This window comes from Lissotriton vulgaris, chromosome 1_1, assembly GCF_964263255.1.
Source record: "Lissotriton vulgaris chromosome 1_1, aLisVul1.2, whole genome shotgun sequence".
Classification (NCBI taxonomy): domain Eukaryota; kingdom Metazoa; phylum Chordata; class Amphibia; order Caudata; family Salamandridae; genus Lissotriton; species Lissotriton vulgaris.
In genome coordinates, this window is record NC_141685.1 from 934,118,388 (window position 1) to 934,135,516 (window position 17,129).

The 17,129-nt window shown below is 48.4% G+C and overlaps 1 protein-coding gene across 2 annotated transcripts in view; it reads right to left on the bottom strand.

Annotated features, from left to right (window-relative positions):
• BLOC1S1 (biogenesis of lysosomal organelles complex 1 subunit 1) overlaps positions 1-17,129 on the bottom strand; it is a 138,550-nt gene that overhangs the window by 41,605 nt on the left and 79,816 nt on the right. For both annotated transcript variants that reach the window (XM_086959127.1, XM_086959126.1), the window contains one exon: positions 7,669-7,801. In XM_086959127.1, the coding sequence (XP_086815253.1) occupies positions 7,669-7,801 (133 nt within the window). The remainder of the gene's footprint in view (positions 1-7,668; positions 7,802-17,129) is intronic.

Sequence of the window (17,129 nt, forward strand, 5' to 3'; positions counted from 1 at the left end):
TGCCTAAAGGGAGGCAAAAAAGGGAGCTATTCATCTGGCCTTTATGGATCTTTCCAGTACTTTTGATTGTGTCAATCAATTGAAGTTGTGGTCTACTATGTCGGTTATGGGGGTGGCAGATGAGGTAGAAAAATTATTTAGACAATTGTATGAAGGCACTGCATCTATGATGAATGGGGAGAGTTACAAATCTTTTAGAATTAGTTGAAGCGTAAGGCTGGGTTGCGTCCTCGCCCCAGTTCTGTTCACTCTGAACATAAATACACTAGAATATTTTTAGTATTCCAAGGTAGGGACATGCGCCATACTGGCTCACACCACATTGCGGTTTTCCTTACGAGAATGACTCTGTTTTCATGGCACGTGCAGTAAATGATTCATATACATTATTGGATTCTTTCGTCATTTTTATTGATGAATTGGATATTAAAATTGCAATGGCAACAGGATTTCCTTGGTAACTGGGGGCCTTTGTGGAATATCAGGAAGCAACAATCTGAAAAATCTATTGAAGCTGGTATCATTTTTGTGACCACTTTCGGATTGAAACCCCTTAAGTAGATGGTTACGGTTTACAGGAATACATATGTTTCAGTGTGCACCTGGAGGATAAAATCAATTTGATCTATAACCAATTTCCTCAAAATCCCTGTCACGCAGAGCCCATTGACTATAGCTCTCAAACAGTTAAGGATTTGGCTGTATGCCTGGTTGGTGCCTGAGGATTTCAGATTTCTCAGGTGGAAGCCATGCTTAGTACGGCGAAATCGGGCTCACCTAGATGTATTGCCACCACATAAATATGCTCTGCTTGCTCCTCTTCTAGCCACCCCAAAGACTGAGATTCTGAACACCAATTTAAGCGAAGGTATTCTGCCTCTTGACTGTAAGTCCGCTCAAGTACTCCCTATTAAAAAGAAAGATCAATTGCCCGCAGATGTTCTGTCAAATTACTGCCCCATTTCACTTCTTCGGTTGATGAGTAAAATGGCCAACTTATAATAACACTCAGCTAGTGGGTTACCTCGAAAAACATGCCGTTCTTGATCCCTCTCAGTCAGGGATTAGACCCAACCACTCCACAGAGACGACCCTTATCGGTGGTATGGATCATATTAAAATGGCTTTGGATGCTAATAAAGCAGTGATACTGGTCTTATTGGACCGGACAGCAGCCTTTGACACGGTCTCTCCTCAGAAACTGATTCTGCAACTGAGGGAGGCCGGTCTGCAGGGACAGGAACTTAATTGGCTAGTCAGTTTCCTTGACCAACGCACCCAGACCATCAACTTTGGTCCAATCCGTTCCCAAACCTTAAAACTCACTAAGGGGGTGCCCCTGGGCTCTTTTCTGAGCCCAAATTTGTTTAATATCTATGTGGCCCCTCTTGCCAAGGTTATTAGGAGTACGGTTTAACTCCTTTTTCTTACGCTGACTATACCCAATTGCTCCTGTCCTTTGATAAGGAATCTGAGTCTGTTGATCAGCTTTTTACTAAGGGGATGTCAGCTATTGCAGAGTGGATGACGAACCACTGTCTGCAACTAAATGCGTCCATGACAGAAATTTAGTTGTTTGGGTCAGCCCAGAATTTCTGGTCCCCCGGGTGGTGGCCTGTAATTTTTGGTCCTGCTCCTACTCCTACCTCGGTGGCAAAAAACCTGGGAGTACGTTTGGATGTGCTGTTACCCATGAAGGACCAAGTGAGGACTACAGCAGGGACTTGTTACCATACACGAAGACTTTTGTGCAGAGTTTTTCCGAGGCCTCTCTCTGTACGAAGAACCCTGATTCAGGCTTTGATCATTGGCTGCTTAATTATTGTAATGCACTGCTGGCATCTGCAAATGAGCCCCTATTAACTAGATTGCAGATTGTACAAAATGTGGCGGCTCGCTTGGCCCTATAAAAAAACACCTCGCACCTCCTCGGGACTATTGCTACAACTTCACTGGCTCCCCATCCGCCAGAGAATTAATTTTAAGCTTTGTTGTCTCACCCATAAAGCTTTATATGGTGCGAGCCCCAGCTACCTATCAGATGAATTTAAAATCTTCTGTCCAAATCGTCATCTTAGAATGGAAGGTAAAGGGTTGCTGGTGGTTCCCCGGTTTAAGAAGTTTAGAACTGGAGACAAAACCGTTGTTCATCTAGCCTCAGAATTGTGGAATACCTTGTCCGAGGAACTACGCAATTGCTCCAACTTACTCTATTTCAGGAAACTCCTGAAAACTGCATTGTTCAGAGCTTAAACCGGTCTGTCCAGGTTTTTCTGACTTACCTGCTCACTTCAGGGGTGATTCCTGCGCTATACAAATACATAAGGAGTAGCTGTCTGGGGGTATTTCAAAGTAGAGAATTTACAGATGTCTAAAAATGCTAGTCTTAAAGTTGCTCGACTTATATTTGCCATATGGCACTGGGCCAGATATATTTGGAAGATCACATTAGACTCCCCCCCCCACTCTCATTATGGCATTCAATTTGGTCAAACACTGGAGGTATCTTCCAGCAGAGCGGTTTTATGTGACTGGCTTTCTCTTGACTTCGCTCTCACATTCCCTGCCTCAGTTATCTTAAAAAGCTGTGGAAGAGTCTTGGATTATCTGCTATTGAGGACCCCGAAACCATGAAAGATATGACCAAAGGGGGTATTAAACTTGTATTTGCCTAGTTTTATGAACAAAGTGGAGCAAAGGAGTGTCACAAACAAACTATTACTTTACATTCACTTTTGTTAAATAAGGATGGTATACATCCATATCTCGAAAAAGGGGACTGCCCAACACAGGTTAGGGTTTACCAGGTCTGACTCAATTTGGTCCACTATTTTTTTGGTCCATTTACCCAAGTAAGATAACTGTTCTAGGCATCTTTCCAGATGTCCCTGTGGTAGTCAATCTATTGAGTACACTTTACATTTTATGTTTTTAGAGCATTACATACAGGTCAATGAGAGTCCACTATGTTAAACCTCTACTTACAAAGTTATATTTTACACAGTGTAGACCAGCTCTTATGTTCTTACAGTAGTTACATACTCCCGAATCCTGTCTACCTGTTGCTAGTTATATCTGGCAGGCAAGGAAATGTTGAAAACTTTTAGTGGAGAATGAACTAGTAGTTTTATCACATTGTAGATGAAATATTAGATATGAATGTGACTGAGTTATCCTGGTATTGCATACAATGTAATGTTGGATAACTGGATGTGAAGATCTTCTTTATGGTTTTAGTGTAAACCGAAGAAAGAATTAACTGACTGACGTGCAATAGAATCCAAAAATGGTGACTATGTGGTGTGGCACTGAGCACTTAGAATCAACATTATCATGAGGCATAGAGTCAGACCCCATGATCGACATCCAAAAAAATAGACTTTTAGTGGCAAATCTGAGCTGAACCACTATACAGTGGAATAATGCACCACATGATGCCACCTCGGCACCACAAAATATGTGAGAAATGGTAGGAGTACTAAAGAATACTAGATAATTATTATATGCTATTGATTTTTGTACTAACAGATCTGATGAACTTCTGTCTCACTACGAATGCACTGTACACTTGTTCGGTGTTTATAGACTTTCCAAAAACAATAAAATTAGCTTTATAAAAAAAAGTTTGCTTAACTGAACGAGGGGACCTAAATTAAGTGACATAACCATACTAGAAAGAAATGTTAGTCATTTCATATGAAGTTGAATTGTTGTATTGCTGATTCATCTGGGATTTGTAAACAGTCAAATAATAGTTCTCATAATTGGCACGTTCCCACCTTCTCAATCAAAATAACTGATTAATATCCACCACTCAAATTACTTTCATATTTCACAATAGTAATTCACCACTAAAAATATGGATTCCGGAATAGCGTGCTACTCGCCAAGAAAGTGCTTTGACACCCATTAGGGGTAACAAGAGCTATATAAATGCAAGCCTTTTTCCCCTCTTCTATCCCTCCGCTATCCTTCTCAATCCAAATAACTGACTAATATCCACCACTCATATTACTTTCATATTTCACCATAGTAATTCACCACTAAAACGTTATGGGTTCTGGAGTAGCGTGCTACTCGCTGAAAAAGCACTTTGATGCCTTGTCTGGGGTAGTAAGCGCTATTTAAATGCAATTACAATACAATACAATACATTTGAATCTAGAACAGGCTGTGCTACAAAACAACCAACCTCACTGAATCCCAGCCGCCAAGCGTCCATTAACACGCGAGATGGGCTTCAGGACAGTGAATGTGAGCTGGGCTAGCCGCGAACAGAGAAAGTTAGAAGGGCTTCAGGACAGTGAATGTGAGCTGGGCTAGCCATGGGACAGATAAAGTGAGCTGGGCTTCAGGACAGTGAATGTGAGCTGGGCTAGCCATGGGACAGATAAAGTGAGACGGGTTTCAGGACAGTGAATGTGAGCTGGGCTAGCCGTGGGACAGATAAAGTGAGACGGGTTTCAGGACAGTGAATGTGAGCTGGGCTAGCCGCAGACAGAGAAAGTGAGATGGGCTTCAGGACAGTGAATGTGAGCTGGGCTAGCCATGGGACAGATAAAGTGAGCCGGGCTTCAGGACAGTGAATGTGAGCTGGGCTAGCCATGGGACAGATAAAGTGAGCTGGGCTTCAGGACAGTGAATGTGAGCTGGGCTAGCCATGGGACAGATAAAGTGAGCTGGGCTTCAGGACAGTGAAAGTGAGCTGGGCTAGCCATGGGACAGATAAAGTGAGCTGGGCTTCAGGACAGTGAATGTGAGCTGGGCTAGCCATGGGACAGATAAAGTGAGCTGGGCTTCAGGACAGTGAATGTGAGCTGGGCTAGCCATGGGACAGATAAAGTGAGACGGGTTTCAGGACAGTGAATGTGAGCTGGGCTAGCCGCAGACAGAGAAAGTGAGCTGGGCTTCAGGACAGTGAATGTGAGCTGGGCTAGCCATGGGACAGATAAAGTGAGCTGGGCTTCAGGACAGTGAATGTGAGCTGGGCTAGCCATGGGACAGATAAAGTGAGCTGGGCTTCAGGACAGTGAATGTGAGCTGGGCTAGCCATGGGACAGATAAAGTGAGACGGGTTTCAGGACAGTGAATGTGAGCTGGGCTAGCCATGGGACAGATAAAGTGAGCTGGGCTTCAGGACAGTGAATGTGAACTGGGCTAGCCATGGGACAGATAAAGTGAGCTGGGCTTCAGGACAGTGAATGTGAACTGGGCTAGCCATGGGACAGATAAAGTGAGCTGGGCTTCAGGACAGTGAATGTGTGCTGGGCTAGCCATGGGACAGATAAAGTGAGACGGGTTTCAGGACAGTGAATGTGAGCTGGGCTAGCCGCAGACAGAGAAAGTGAGATGGGCTTCAGGACAGTGAATGTGAGCTGGGCTAGCCATGGGACAGATAAAGTGAGCTGGGCTTCAGGACAGTGAATGTGAGCTGGGCTAGCCGCAGACAGAGAAAGTGAGCTGGGCTTCAGGACAGTGAATGTGAGCTGGGCTAGCCATGGGACAGATAAAGTGAGCTGGGCTTCAGGACAGTGAATGTGTGCTGGGCTAGCCATGGGACAGATAAAGTGAGACGGGTTTCAGGACAGTGAATGTGAGCTGGGCTAGCCGCAGACAGAGAAAGTGAGATGGGCTTCAGGACAGTGAATGTGAGCTGGGCTAGCCATGGGACAGATAAAGTGAGCTGGGCTTCAGGACAGTGAATGTGAGCTGGGCTAGCCGCAGACAGAGAAAGTGAGATGGGCTTCAGGACAGTGAATGTGAGCTGGGCTAGCCATGGGACAGATAAAGTGAGACGGGTTTCAGGACAGTGAATGTGAGCTGGGCTAGCCGCAGACAGAGAAAGTGAGATGGGTTTCAGGACAGTGAATGTGAGCAGGAAGGGGGGAGGAAGGGAACAGATAAACAATGAACAGCAGCAAGATGGAAATCGTGAGACAGGGTGACACTCCAGCCACAAGAAGACATGGACTGGTGAGGAGTAGGGCGGTAGCAGGGACCGCCCTTAGCACAGCTTCTGTAAGCAGGGTCGTAACGGCCGGTCTTTTAATAGCGAATGAGAGCCTTAAGGCACTGAACCGTGAAGAGGAAAACACGGACTGACCTGGGACAGTGAACGTGAGGAGGAACGGGAATGGCCTTACGGTGGGGAAAATGAGAAGGCAGTATGTAAGCAGCCTATAGGACAGTGACTGAGCAGGGAGGTACTGGGGAGGTGCTGGGGAGGGAAGAGGTAAATAAAGAAAGTCAGCAAGAGCTACGAATGCCTTGGGAGCAGGAGGCCACTAAAAGTCAGCAAAGGCCGCCCTCATGAAGGTGGACGGTCCGGGGACTGGCATTAGGACAGTGAATGTGAGCGAGTTCTCAAGGGCCGAGTTTAGAGCAGTGAAGAAGGTACAGACACCGGCCCTTGTACAGTGCACGTGGGCAGGGTCACAGGGACTAGCTTTACAAGAATTAAATGGCCAAGTAACTCATGTTAGGACAGTGACCGAGCAGTCTCACGAGACCCAGATTTAGAGACGTGATTGTAAGAAGGGGCCTGCCCTAAGGAATATGAATGGGGTCCAGGGAATGTGGGAAGGGTTCCGGACACAAGGACTTGATTTAAACGTAAACTGGGCAGGGACCGGCCTTAAAATATAAAAAAAATACGCAGATACTGGTCTAAGGCCAGTGAATGTGAATTGGGCCGCAAGGAAGGGATTTTAGAGACATGATTTCAGCAGGAGCTGGCCTTAGGGCAGTGGTTGTGAGTAGGGCTGGGTGTAGCCTAGGGTCCCTCCTAGACCTGACATTCATCAGAAGGAGGGTGGCAGGTGCAGCTGTTTCACATAACTTCGGGCCCACACACATCTCAGCGGCTTCCTCTTGGCCCCGCCGGAGTCACCTTAAGTACTGGGCCTGTCCTGCCCTGGTGCTGTGTGTGGTCCGGGCTCCAGAGTGCGTATTTAAAGCTTTTGCAGCCCGGTGGGAGACACAACCCTTGGGGGGAACCGCTGGTAACACTATCCGCCGGTGCTCACTTGATCGCTTTCAGAAGGAAGAAAGGCTGAGTCAGCCCCGCCGGCTTTCGAGGAGACCTACAAGTTAATGACAGATTTCTGCGGCAAAACATTAAACGCCCGAGCTACCTTACCCTCTCAGTTTATCACTACTACAGACACCAGCCGGATATGCCAGAGCTGAAAGGCAGAACGGTGCTTCAGACAGCCCCTAGGGGGCGGGCGGCGCCTCCTTACGTCTCCAGGGCTGGGCGAGGCCTTGTTCTGCCAGGGGTGAGGCGGGACTCCTGGGAGGCACAAAGACCCTTTCACAGCTCCAGCAAAGCTCGGTGCAGAGGGGTAAACCCCCGCGTGACTCACAAAGCCGCACTATCTCATGGCTCCCACTTGTAGGAGGGTGCAGGAACAAACGGTTCAGTGCAACTTGGCATGGGGGCGCAGGAGGCATTCCTGGCACACCCACACCGCAGCTCGGTGGTTCCTGCCAGGGTGAGCTCATGCAATCCTAGGCCTGCAGGACTGGCAGACACAGCTGCGTCGAAGTTACCAGGCCAAGGGGTGCTTCACGGCATTCCGCCTGCCGCCAGTCTAAGATGCTGGAAAGAAGGGAGCCTGTCTGGGCCTTCTGTGGGCCCCGCAGAGGGGGCGAGGGTGGCAGACTCACCTTCAGCGCCTGGTTGAAGTTCTCCACCATGCCAATCCACTGGCCCGTCTGTTTGGCGAACTGCGCGGGCTGAATCTGCAGCGTCTTCACCTCGTGGTCCAGCTTCCTCTGGTTCACGTAGGCCTGAGCCACCCTGGGGCAGGAGGAGCAGAACAGATAGGTGACGTCAGGCATCGATTCACTTACACAGAGGACGGGACGAGCAGGGCAATACTTCCCATGTCAGAGCAAGCGTTACCCCAAGGAGCAGCACATATAGGATAGGATATAGACAATCTTCCTCATACAGAGCAGAGAGCATGGACAAAACAAGCTTCCTCACACAGAGCAGACACAGCATGGACAAAGCAAGCTTCCTCACACAGAGCAGACACAGCATGGACAAAGCAAGCTTCCTCACACAGAGCAGACACAGCAAGGACAAAGCAAGCTTCAACACACAGAGCAGACACAGCATGGACAAAGCAAGCTTATTCACACAGAGCAGACACAGCATGGACAAAGCAAGCTTCCTCACACAGAGCAGACACAGCATGGACAAAGCAAGCTTCCTCACACAGAGCAGACACAGCATGGACAAAGCAAGCTTCCTCACACAGAGCAGACACAGCATGGACAAAGCAAGCGTCCTCACACTGAGTAGACAGCATGGACAAAACAAGCTTCCTCACACAAAGCAGACACAGCAAGGACAACGCAAGCTTCCTCACACAGAGCAGACACAGCAAGGACAAAGAAAGCTTCCTCACACAGAGCAGACACAGCAAGGACAAAGCAAGCTTCAACACACAGAGCAGACACAGCATGGACAAAGCAAGCTACCTCACACAGAGCAGACACAGCATGGACAAAGCAAGCTTCCTCACACAGAGCAGACACAGCAAGGACAAAGCAAGCTTCAACACACAGAGCAGACACAGCATGGACAAAGCAAGCTACCTCACACAGAGCAGACACAGCATGGACAAAGCAAGCTTCCTCACACAGAGCAGACACAGCAAGGACAAAGCAAGCTTCCTCACACAGAGCAGACACAGCAAGGACAAAGCAAGCTTCAACACACAGAGCAGACACAGCATGGACAAAGCAAGCTACCTCACACAGAGCAGACACAGCATGGACAAAGCAAGCTTCCTCACACAGAGCAGACACAGCAAGGACAAAGCAAGCTTCCTCACACAGAGCAGACACAGCAAGGACAAAGCAAGCTTCAACACACAGAGCAGACACAGCATGGACAAAGCAAGCTTCCTCACACAGAGCAGACACAGCATGGACAAAGCAAGCATCCTCACACAGAACAGACACAGCATGGACAAAGCAAGCTTCCTCAAACAGAGCCGACAGCATGGACAAAGCAAGCTTCCTCACACAGAGCAGACACAGCATGGACAAAGCAAGCTTCCTCACACAGAGCAGACAGCATGGACAAAGCAAGCTTCCTCACACAGAGCAGACACAGCATGGACAAAGCAAGCTTCCTCACACAGAGCAGACAGCATGGACAAAGCAAGCTTCCTCACACAGAGCAGACACAGCATGGACAAAGCAAGCTTCCTCACACAGAGCAGACAGCATGGACAAAGCAAGCTTCCTCACACAGAGCAGACAGCATGGACAAAGCAAGCTTCCTCACACAGAGCAGACACAGCATGGACAAAGCAAGCTTCCTCACACAGAGCAGACACAGCATGGACAAAGCAAGCTTCCTCGTACAAAGCAAGCTTCCTCACACAGAGCAGACACAGCATGGACAAAGCAAGCTTCCTCACACAGAGCAGACAGCATGGACAAAGCAAGCCTCCTCACACAGAGCAGACACAGCATGGACAAAGCAAGCTTCCTCACACAGAGCCGACAGCATGGACAAAGCAAGCTTCCTCACACAGAGCCGACAGCATGGACAAAGCAAGCTTCCTCACACAGAGCAGACACAGCATGGACAAAGCAAGCTTCCTCACACAGAGCAGACAGCATGGACAAAGCAAGCTTCCTCACACAGAGCAGACACAGCATGGACAAAGCAAGCTTCCTCACACAGAGCAGACAGCATGGACAAAGCAAGCTTCCTCACACAGAGCAGACACAGCATGGACAAAGCAAGCTTCCTCACACAGAGCAGACACAGCATGGACAAAGCAAGCTTCCACACACTGAGCAGACAGCATGGACAAAGCAAGCTTCCTCACACAGAGCAGACACAGCATGGACAAAGCAAGCTTCCTCACACAGAGCAGACACAGCATGGACAAAGCAAGCTTCCTCGTACAAAGCAAGCTTCCTCACACAGAGCAGACACAGCATGGACAAAGCAAGCTTCCTCACACAGAGCAGACAGCATGGACAAAACAAGCCTCCTCACACAGAGCAGACACAGCATGGACAAAGCAAGCTTCCTCACACAGAGGAGACAGCATGGACAAAGCAAGCTTCCTCGCACAGAGCAGACACAGCATGGACAAAGCAAGCTTCCTCACACAGAGCAGACAGCATGGACAAAGCAAGCGTCCTCACACAAAGCAGACACAGCATGGACAAAGCAAGCTTCCTCACACAGAGCAGACAGCATGGACAAAGCAAGCTTCCTCACACAGAGCAGACAGCATGGACAAAGCAAGCTTCCTCACACAGAGCAGACACAGCATGGACAAAGCAAGCTTCCTCACACAGAGCAGACACAGCATGGACAAAGCAAGCTTCCTCACACAGAGCAGACACAGCAAGTACAAAGCAAGCTTCCTCACACAGAGCAGACACAGCATGGACAAAGCAAGCTTCCTCACACAGAGCAGACACAGCAAGGACAAAGCAAGCTTCAACACACAGAGCAGACACAGCATGGACAAAGCAAGCTTATTCACACAGAGCAGACACAGCATGGACAAAGCAAGCTTCCTCACACAGAGCAGACACAGCATGGACAAAGCAAGCTTCCTCACACAGAGCAGACACAGCATGGACAAAGCAAGCGTCCTCACACTGAGTAGACAGCATGGACAAAACAAGCTTCCTCACACAAAGCAGACACAGCAAGGACAAAGCAAGCTTCCTCACACAGAGCAGACACAGCAAGGACAAAGCAAGCTTCCTCACACAGAGCAGACACAGCAAGGACAAAGCAAGCTTCAACACACAGAGCAGACACAGCATGGACAAAGCAAGCTACCTCACACAAAGCAGACACAGCATGGACAAAGCAAGCTTCCTCACACAGAGCAGACACAGCAAGGACAAAGCAAGCTTCCTCACACAGAGCAGACACAGCAAGGACAAAGCAAGCTTCAACACACAGAGAAGACACAGCATGGACAAAGCAAGCTACCTCACACAGAGCAGACACAGCATGGACAAAGCAAGCTTCCTCACACAGAGCAGACACAGCAAGGACAAAGCAAGCTTCCTCACACAGAGCAGACACAGCAAGGACAAAGCAAGCTTCAACACACAGAGCAGACCCAGCATGGACAAAGCAAGCTTCCTCACACAGAGCAGACACAGCATGGACAAAGCAAGCTTCCTCACACAGAGCAGACACAGCATGGACAAAGCAAGCTTCCTCACACAGAGCCGACAGCATGGACAAAGCAAGCTTCCTCACACAGAGCAGACACAGCATGGACAAAGCAAGCTTCCTCACACAGAGCAGACAGCATGGACAAAGCAAGCTTCCTCACACAGAGCAGACACAGCATGGACAAAGCAAGCTTCCTCACACAGAGCAGACAGCATGGACAAAGCAAGCTTCCTCACACAGAGCAGACACAGCATGGACAAAGCAAGCTTCCTCACACAGAGCAGACACAGCATGGACAAAGCAAGCTTCCTCACACAGAGCAGACAGCATGGACAAAGCAAGCTTCCTCACACAGAGCAGACACAGCATGGACAAAGCAAGCTTCCTCACACAGAGCAGACACAGCATGGACAAAGCAAGCTTCCTCGTACAAAGCAAGCTTCCTCACACAGAGCAGACACAGCATGGACAAAGCAAGCTTCCTCACACAGAGCAGACAGCATGGACAAAGCAAGCCTCCTCACACAGAGCAGACACAGCATGGACAAAGCAAGCTTCCTCACACAGAGCCGACAGCATGGACAAAGCAAGCTTCCTCACACAGAGCCGACAGCATGGACAAAGCAAGCTTCCTCACACAGAGCAGACACAGCATGGACAAAGCAAGCTTCCTCACACAGAGCAGACAGCATGGACAAAGCAAGCTTCCTCACACAGAGCAGACACAGCATGGACAAAGCAAGCTTCCTCACACAGAGCAGACAGCATGGACAAAGCAAGCTTCCTCACACAGAGCAGACACAGCATGGACAAAGCAAGCTTCCTCACACAGAGCAGACACAGCATGGACAAAGCAAGCTTCCTCGTACAAAGCAAGCTTCCTCACACAGAGCAGACACAGCATGGACAAAGCAAGCTTCCTCACACAGAGCAGACAGCATGGACAAAGCAAGCCTCCTCACACAGAGCAGACACAGCATGGACAAAGCAAGCTTCCTCACACAGAGCCGACAGCATGGGCAAAGCAAGCTCCCTCACACAGAGCCGACAGCATGGACAAAGCAAGCTTCCTCACACAGAGCAGACACAGCATGGACAAAGCAAGCTTTCTCACACAGAGCAGACAGCATGGACAAAGCAAGCTTCCTCACACAGAGCAGACACAGCATGGACAAAGCAAGCTTCCTCACACAGAGCAGACAGCATGGACAAAGCAAGCTTCCTCACACAGAGCAGACACAGCATGGACAAAGCAAGCTTCCTCACACAGAGCAGACACAGCATGGACAAAGCAAGCTTCCTCACACAGAGCAGACAGCATGGACAAAGCAAGCTTCCTCACACAGAGCAGACACAGCATGGACAAAGCAAGCTTCCTCGTACAAAGCAAGCTTCCTCACACAGAGCAGACACAGCATGGACAAAGCAAGCTTCCTCACACAGAGCAGACAGCATGGACAAAGCAAGCCTCCTCACACAGAGCAGACACAATGGACAAAGCAAGCTTCCTCACACAGAGGAGACAGCATGGACAAAGCAAGCTTCCTCACACAGAGCAGACAGCATGGACAAAGCAAGCTTCCTCACACAGAGCAGACAGCATGGACAAAGCAAGCGTCCTCACACAAAGCAGACACAGCATGGACAAAGCAAGCTTCCTCACACAGAGCAGACAGCATGGACAAAGCAAGCTTCCTCACACAGAGCAGACACAGCATGGACAAAGCAAGCTTCCTCACACAGAGCAGACACAGCATGGACAAAGCAAGCTTCCTCACACAGAGCAGACACAGCATGGACAAAGCAAGCTTCCTCACACAAAGCAGACAGCATGGACAAAGCAAGCTTCCTCACACAGAGCAGACACAGCATGGACAAAGCAATCTTCCTCACACAGAGCAGACACAGCATGGACAAAGCAAGCTTCCTCACACAAAGCAACCACAGCATGTACAAAGCAAGCTTCCTCACACAGAGCAGACACAGCATGGACAAAGCAAGCTTCCTCACACAGAGCAGACACAGCATGGACAAAGCAAGCGTCCTCACACAAAGCACCTACAGCATGTGCAAAGCAAGCTTCCTCACACCGAGCCCCTACAGCATGAACAAAGCCAGCTCCATCACACAGAGCAGACACAGTTTGGACAAAGCAAGCTTCCTCACAGAGAGAAGATACAGGATGGACAGGTCACATGTACATGTGACGTCAGGCATCGATTTACTCACACAGAGATCAGGACGAGCTGGGCAAGACTACCCATGCTAGAGCAAGCGTCACCATACAGAGCAGCATGTATAGAACAGGCAAGATAAGCGTCCTCGTACTGAGCAGATACAGTATGGACAGGCCACATATACAGGTGACAACAGACATCAATCCATTCATACAGAGAACAGGAAAAGCAGGGCTAGAACCCCATAGGAGAGCAAGGGCAGGACATGCTTCCTCACACAGGCCATGTCACGACAGAGGACCAGCTCCCTCATACACAGCACGGCCAGAACAGACCGGCCACATGTACAGGTGATGATTAACATGGATTACCTCATACAGAGAATACTACAGACAGGGCACGCTTCCTCATTCAGCGCACATACAAGGCAGGCAGACCACATGTACAGGTGCTGGCAGATATCAACACGTTCATACAGCAAACAGGGCTAGCCTGGCAACCTTCCTCATAGGAGAGCAGAGCAAAGCAAGCTGCTTCATACTATGCATGGACAGAGCAAGCGTCCTCAAACAGAACGTACAGGAAAGGTAGGGCAAACATCTCCATACAGAACATGCACAAGAAGGCAGTTAATAGTACTGAGTACAAGCCCAAGCGATGATGTCAATGGGAGACTTGGTCAACATGCATAGAAGGGACACTGGCTCACTTCTGCGCTACAACAAGTAATTATTAGCAAATCAATAGCAACTAACACCTGATGTTGAGCATGAAAACATGAGCATGAGAACAGTGACAGGCCCTCGCACGAGAAAGAATCTTATTTGATTTCTTTTCAACCACCTTTTTATTAAGTTTACAATCCAAATTAAAAAACGCATGGAATTGGACACGTGCTGTGGTTTCGTTTAAAAGCATCAGGTATTAATAGATTGCTAGATCATCATGCCATATTAGACGCTAGCCTCTCGGGTCGCATTCTCCAAGGGAATATACCCACTCTCCAGGGATGTTAGTTATCAATGGAACTTGCACCATTTGCCCCAAATATTTCTGGGCATCCTCTATTTTGATAGATTATTTTTTCTGGTGCAACACAACACGCCATGTTGCAGCACTCCCTTTAAGGCTTTTGGTTGTACACAACCCCACGCTGAAGAAACATCTCAACTGGCTGCCAGTCCCATATCCCACCACAGCTTCGGGTATACTGGCATGGTGAGTTTACCCTAGACACCCAAAAGCATCATCTCAGCTTCCAGGCTGGTCTCAATGTTAGATGCCCTCTCCAAGCAAGTCTTTAGTTTTTGCTGGAATTCCTGGGCAGCCCTACCTTATATGCGGCAAGCCCCCTCTTTCCCCGCACCTTCAAGACTTTGGGTAGACCTACTGAGGCCATAATCCTTAAATTGTGACTATGAATAATACACACTGTGCAACAGTTTACTTTGGAGCAGTCGAAAACCTGAACTTATTGCGGCTGTGTTTGGTGACCACACTGCCTCGTCTCATTAAGTGACTGCTAAGATTGTGTTAAGAATTGTACTTTAATTGTGAAAGGAATGCAACACAATAGCAGGGTTTAAAACACAAACGACAAAAGAACAACAATTGTAAATGCGTGTGTATCCAATTAGAAAAAAAATACTGGGGCAAAATAATGGAGCTACATGTAACAAATTCAAACTATTCACAGCCCAGTCCATCAAATGGCATATCAAAATCTAATATAAATGCCGTGGTGTGGAAATTATTTCGACCTTAAATATCAGTTTGTAAGGTCAGCATTAGAACACAAACAGTTTTGGGACACCTATTTGTATAGCAATGGTCACCATAGTATAAATAAAGAGGCTAATGTTGAACAAAAAAATAATGAATACGAGAATATGATAAAAAGAAAGACAGTCTTATAAAGAGAAAGCCTGTCTGCATAAATCAACAAGCACTTGCAATGATGCAGTAGGTCTTGTATGTGTTAACGTTAGGGATGTTGGAGTTGAAAAAGGCAATCTTTAAACTTTTTTTTTACATCCGAGAATCTATATATGCATAGCGCTGTTGCTATAAAAAAAGCAAAAGTAAAAAAGTCATTCTCAACTTCAACAGCTCTAATTTGATCAAATGCAAGACCTACTGTATTGCAAATGCCTGTTCACCTAGCAATGTTGCATGGTGCAGTACCATATGTGGCCAAAAGAGTTCCCATAGGACCTTTTTTGATCATACATGGTACTGCACGCTGCGAAGTTGAAGCTATTGGCATTATAAATGGCAATCATTTTTAGGTCTCGCCTGTCGATGCGCATGCGCATCGAGCAAGCGAGACTATGGGGGCTCATCGACTTTATCCAACTTGCAAGGAATCGTGGCGATTCCTTGCAGTGCCCGTGACTTTTAAGCTCAATGCGCATGCGCATTGAGCTTAAAAGCGCGTGCACATGGCCCCAGCCGCCTGCCTTGCCTACTCTCCCGCCCCCTCACTTCTTGATTGCACGGCCGCTAGGCCGTGCCTCCCCTACTCCTCCTCCTACTCTCCTCCCCTCCGGTCTGTTCCCGCATTCCTCCCACACCCCCGCTCCGCCCCCTCACTCTCTCTGCCCGCCCGCTCTCCACTCTATCAGGCAGCCAGCCGCACTCCTCCCACACCCCCGCTCCGCCCCCTCACTCTCTCTGCCCGCCCGCTCGCCCCTACTGTGAAACCTAACCAATCGCCGTGTCGCATACAAGATGTGTGTTCACAACGATTCCCTTACCATTGGCTAGGCAACTCGCTGTTTGTACACTTCACCACATATTAAACATTTCCCTCCCTCCGCTAGATCCTTTTGTGGCCTTGGCGGTATTTTCACACATTTTTTACACAGCATTTGCACATTCCTTATAAACCGTTTTAATGCTCGTAGTAAATATATGCTCTACAATCTCATGGTGATGTAACTATTATTGGAGCATTCCCCTGCCCAATAGAACCAATACTGACACTCAGGCTAATTAACTCCACTCTGTAATGGATGCCGCCGTAACTCAAGCTTCACATGTGATCGGGTACACAACTTACTCCGGTCACATGATGCTCACGCTCATTTAATGGCCGCCACCACAACATTCGGGCACCTCCCGGACCCGACAGTGGGGGTAGGTCGTAATGAGCCACACAGGACTACGATACGTAAGTAAACTGTGCGCCCCACTTGATACAGATATTTTAAGGTGAGGATTGGCCCGCGAATGCACGCCCAACATGTTTCAGGTTTCGATGCGGTTGTCTGGAACATCACTGCAGAGAACGCACGCAGACCAGCTGGCCCGCTATAAGATACAGGTTCTTTAAGCACTACCGGCATAGTCGCCTCTACTGAGGCTGCAACGATACCATGTATTAATGGCACTTCTAGAGACACGGGCGCGAGTTGCTACCGCACCATACCGCCAGTGTGGCCAACTACGAGACGCTTTAGCGAGCTCTTGCGAGTATACAATCGAGGACAGCCTCTGTAGTACTTGTTAGACACAAACAACTTGCCGCCTGCCCTGTCGTCCACCTAGACGCCACAAGCCAGGTCAGAGGGATATACCGGTGGGAGTGTCTTCGCATACACATAATCTGCGGCCATATAATCAGATTGTGACACGCACAGCTAGCACCGCCACATGACAACCGGTTCCCTCAATAAGAGCCTAACCATGCCGGACTCACCCGATAATGTACATTGTTATAGAAACATACGAGCAGCATACCCTCAGCCAAGTGCCATTTTTAGAGCCAT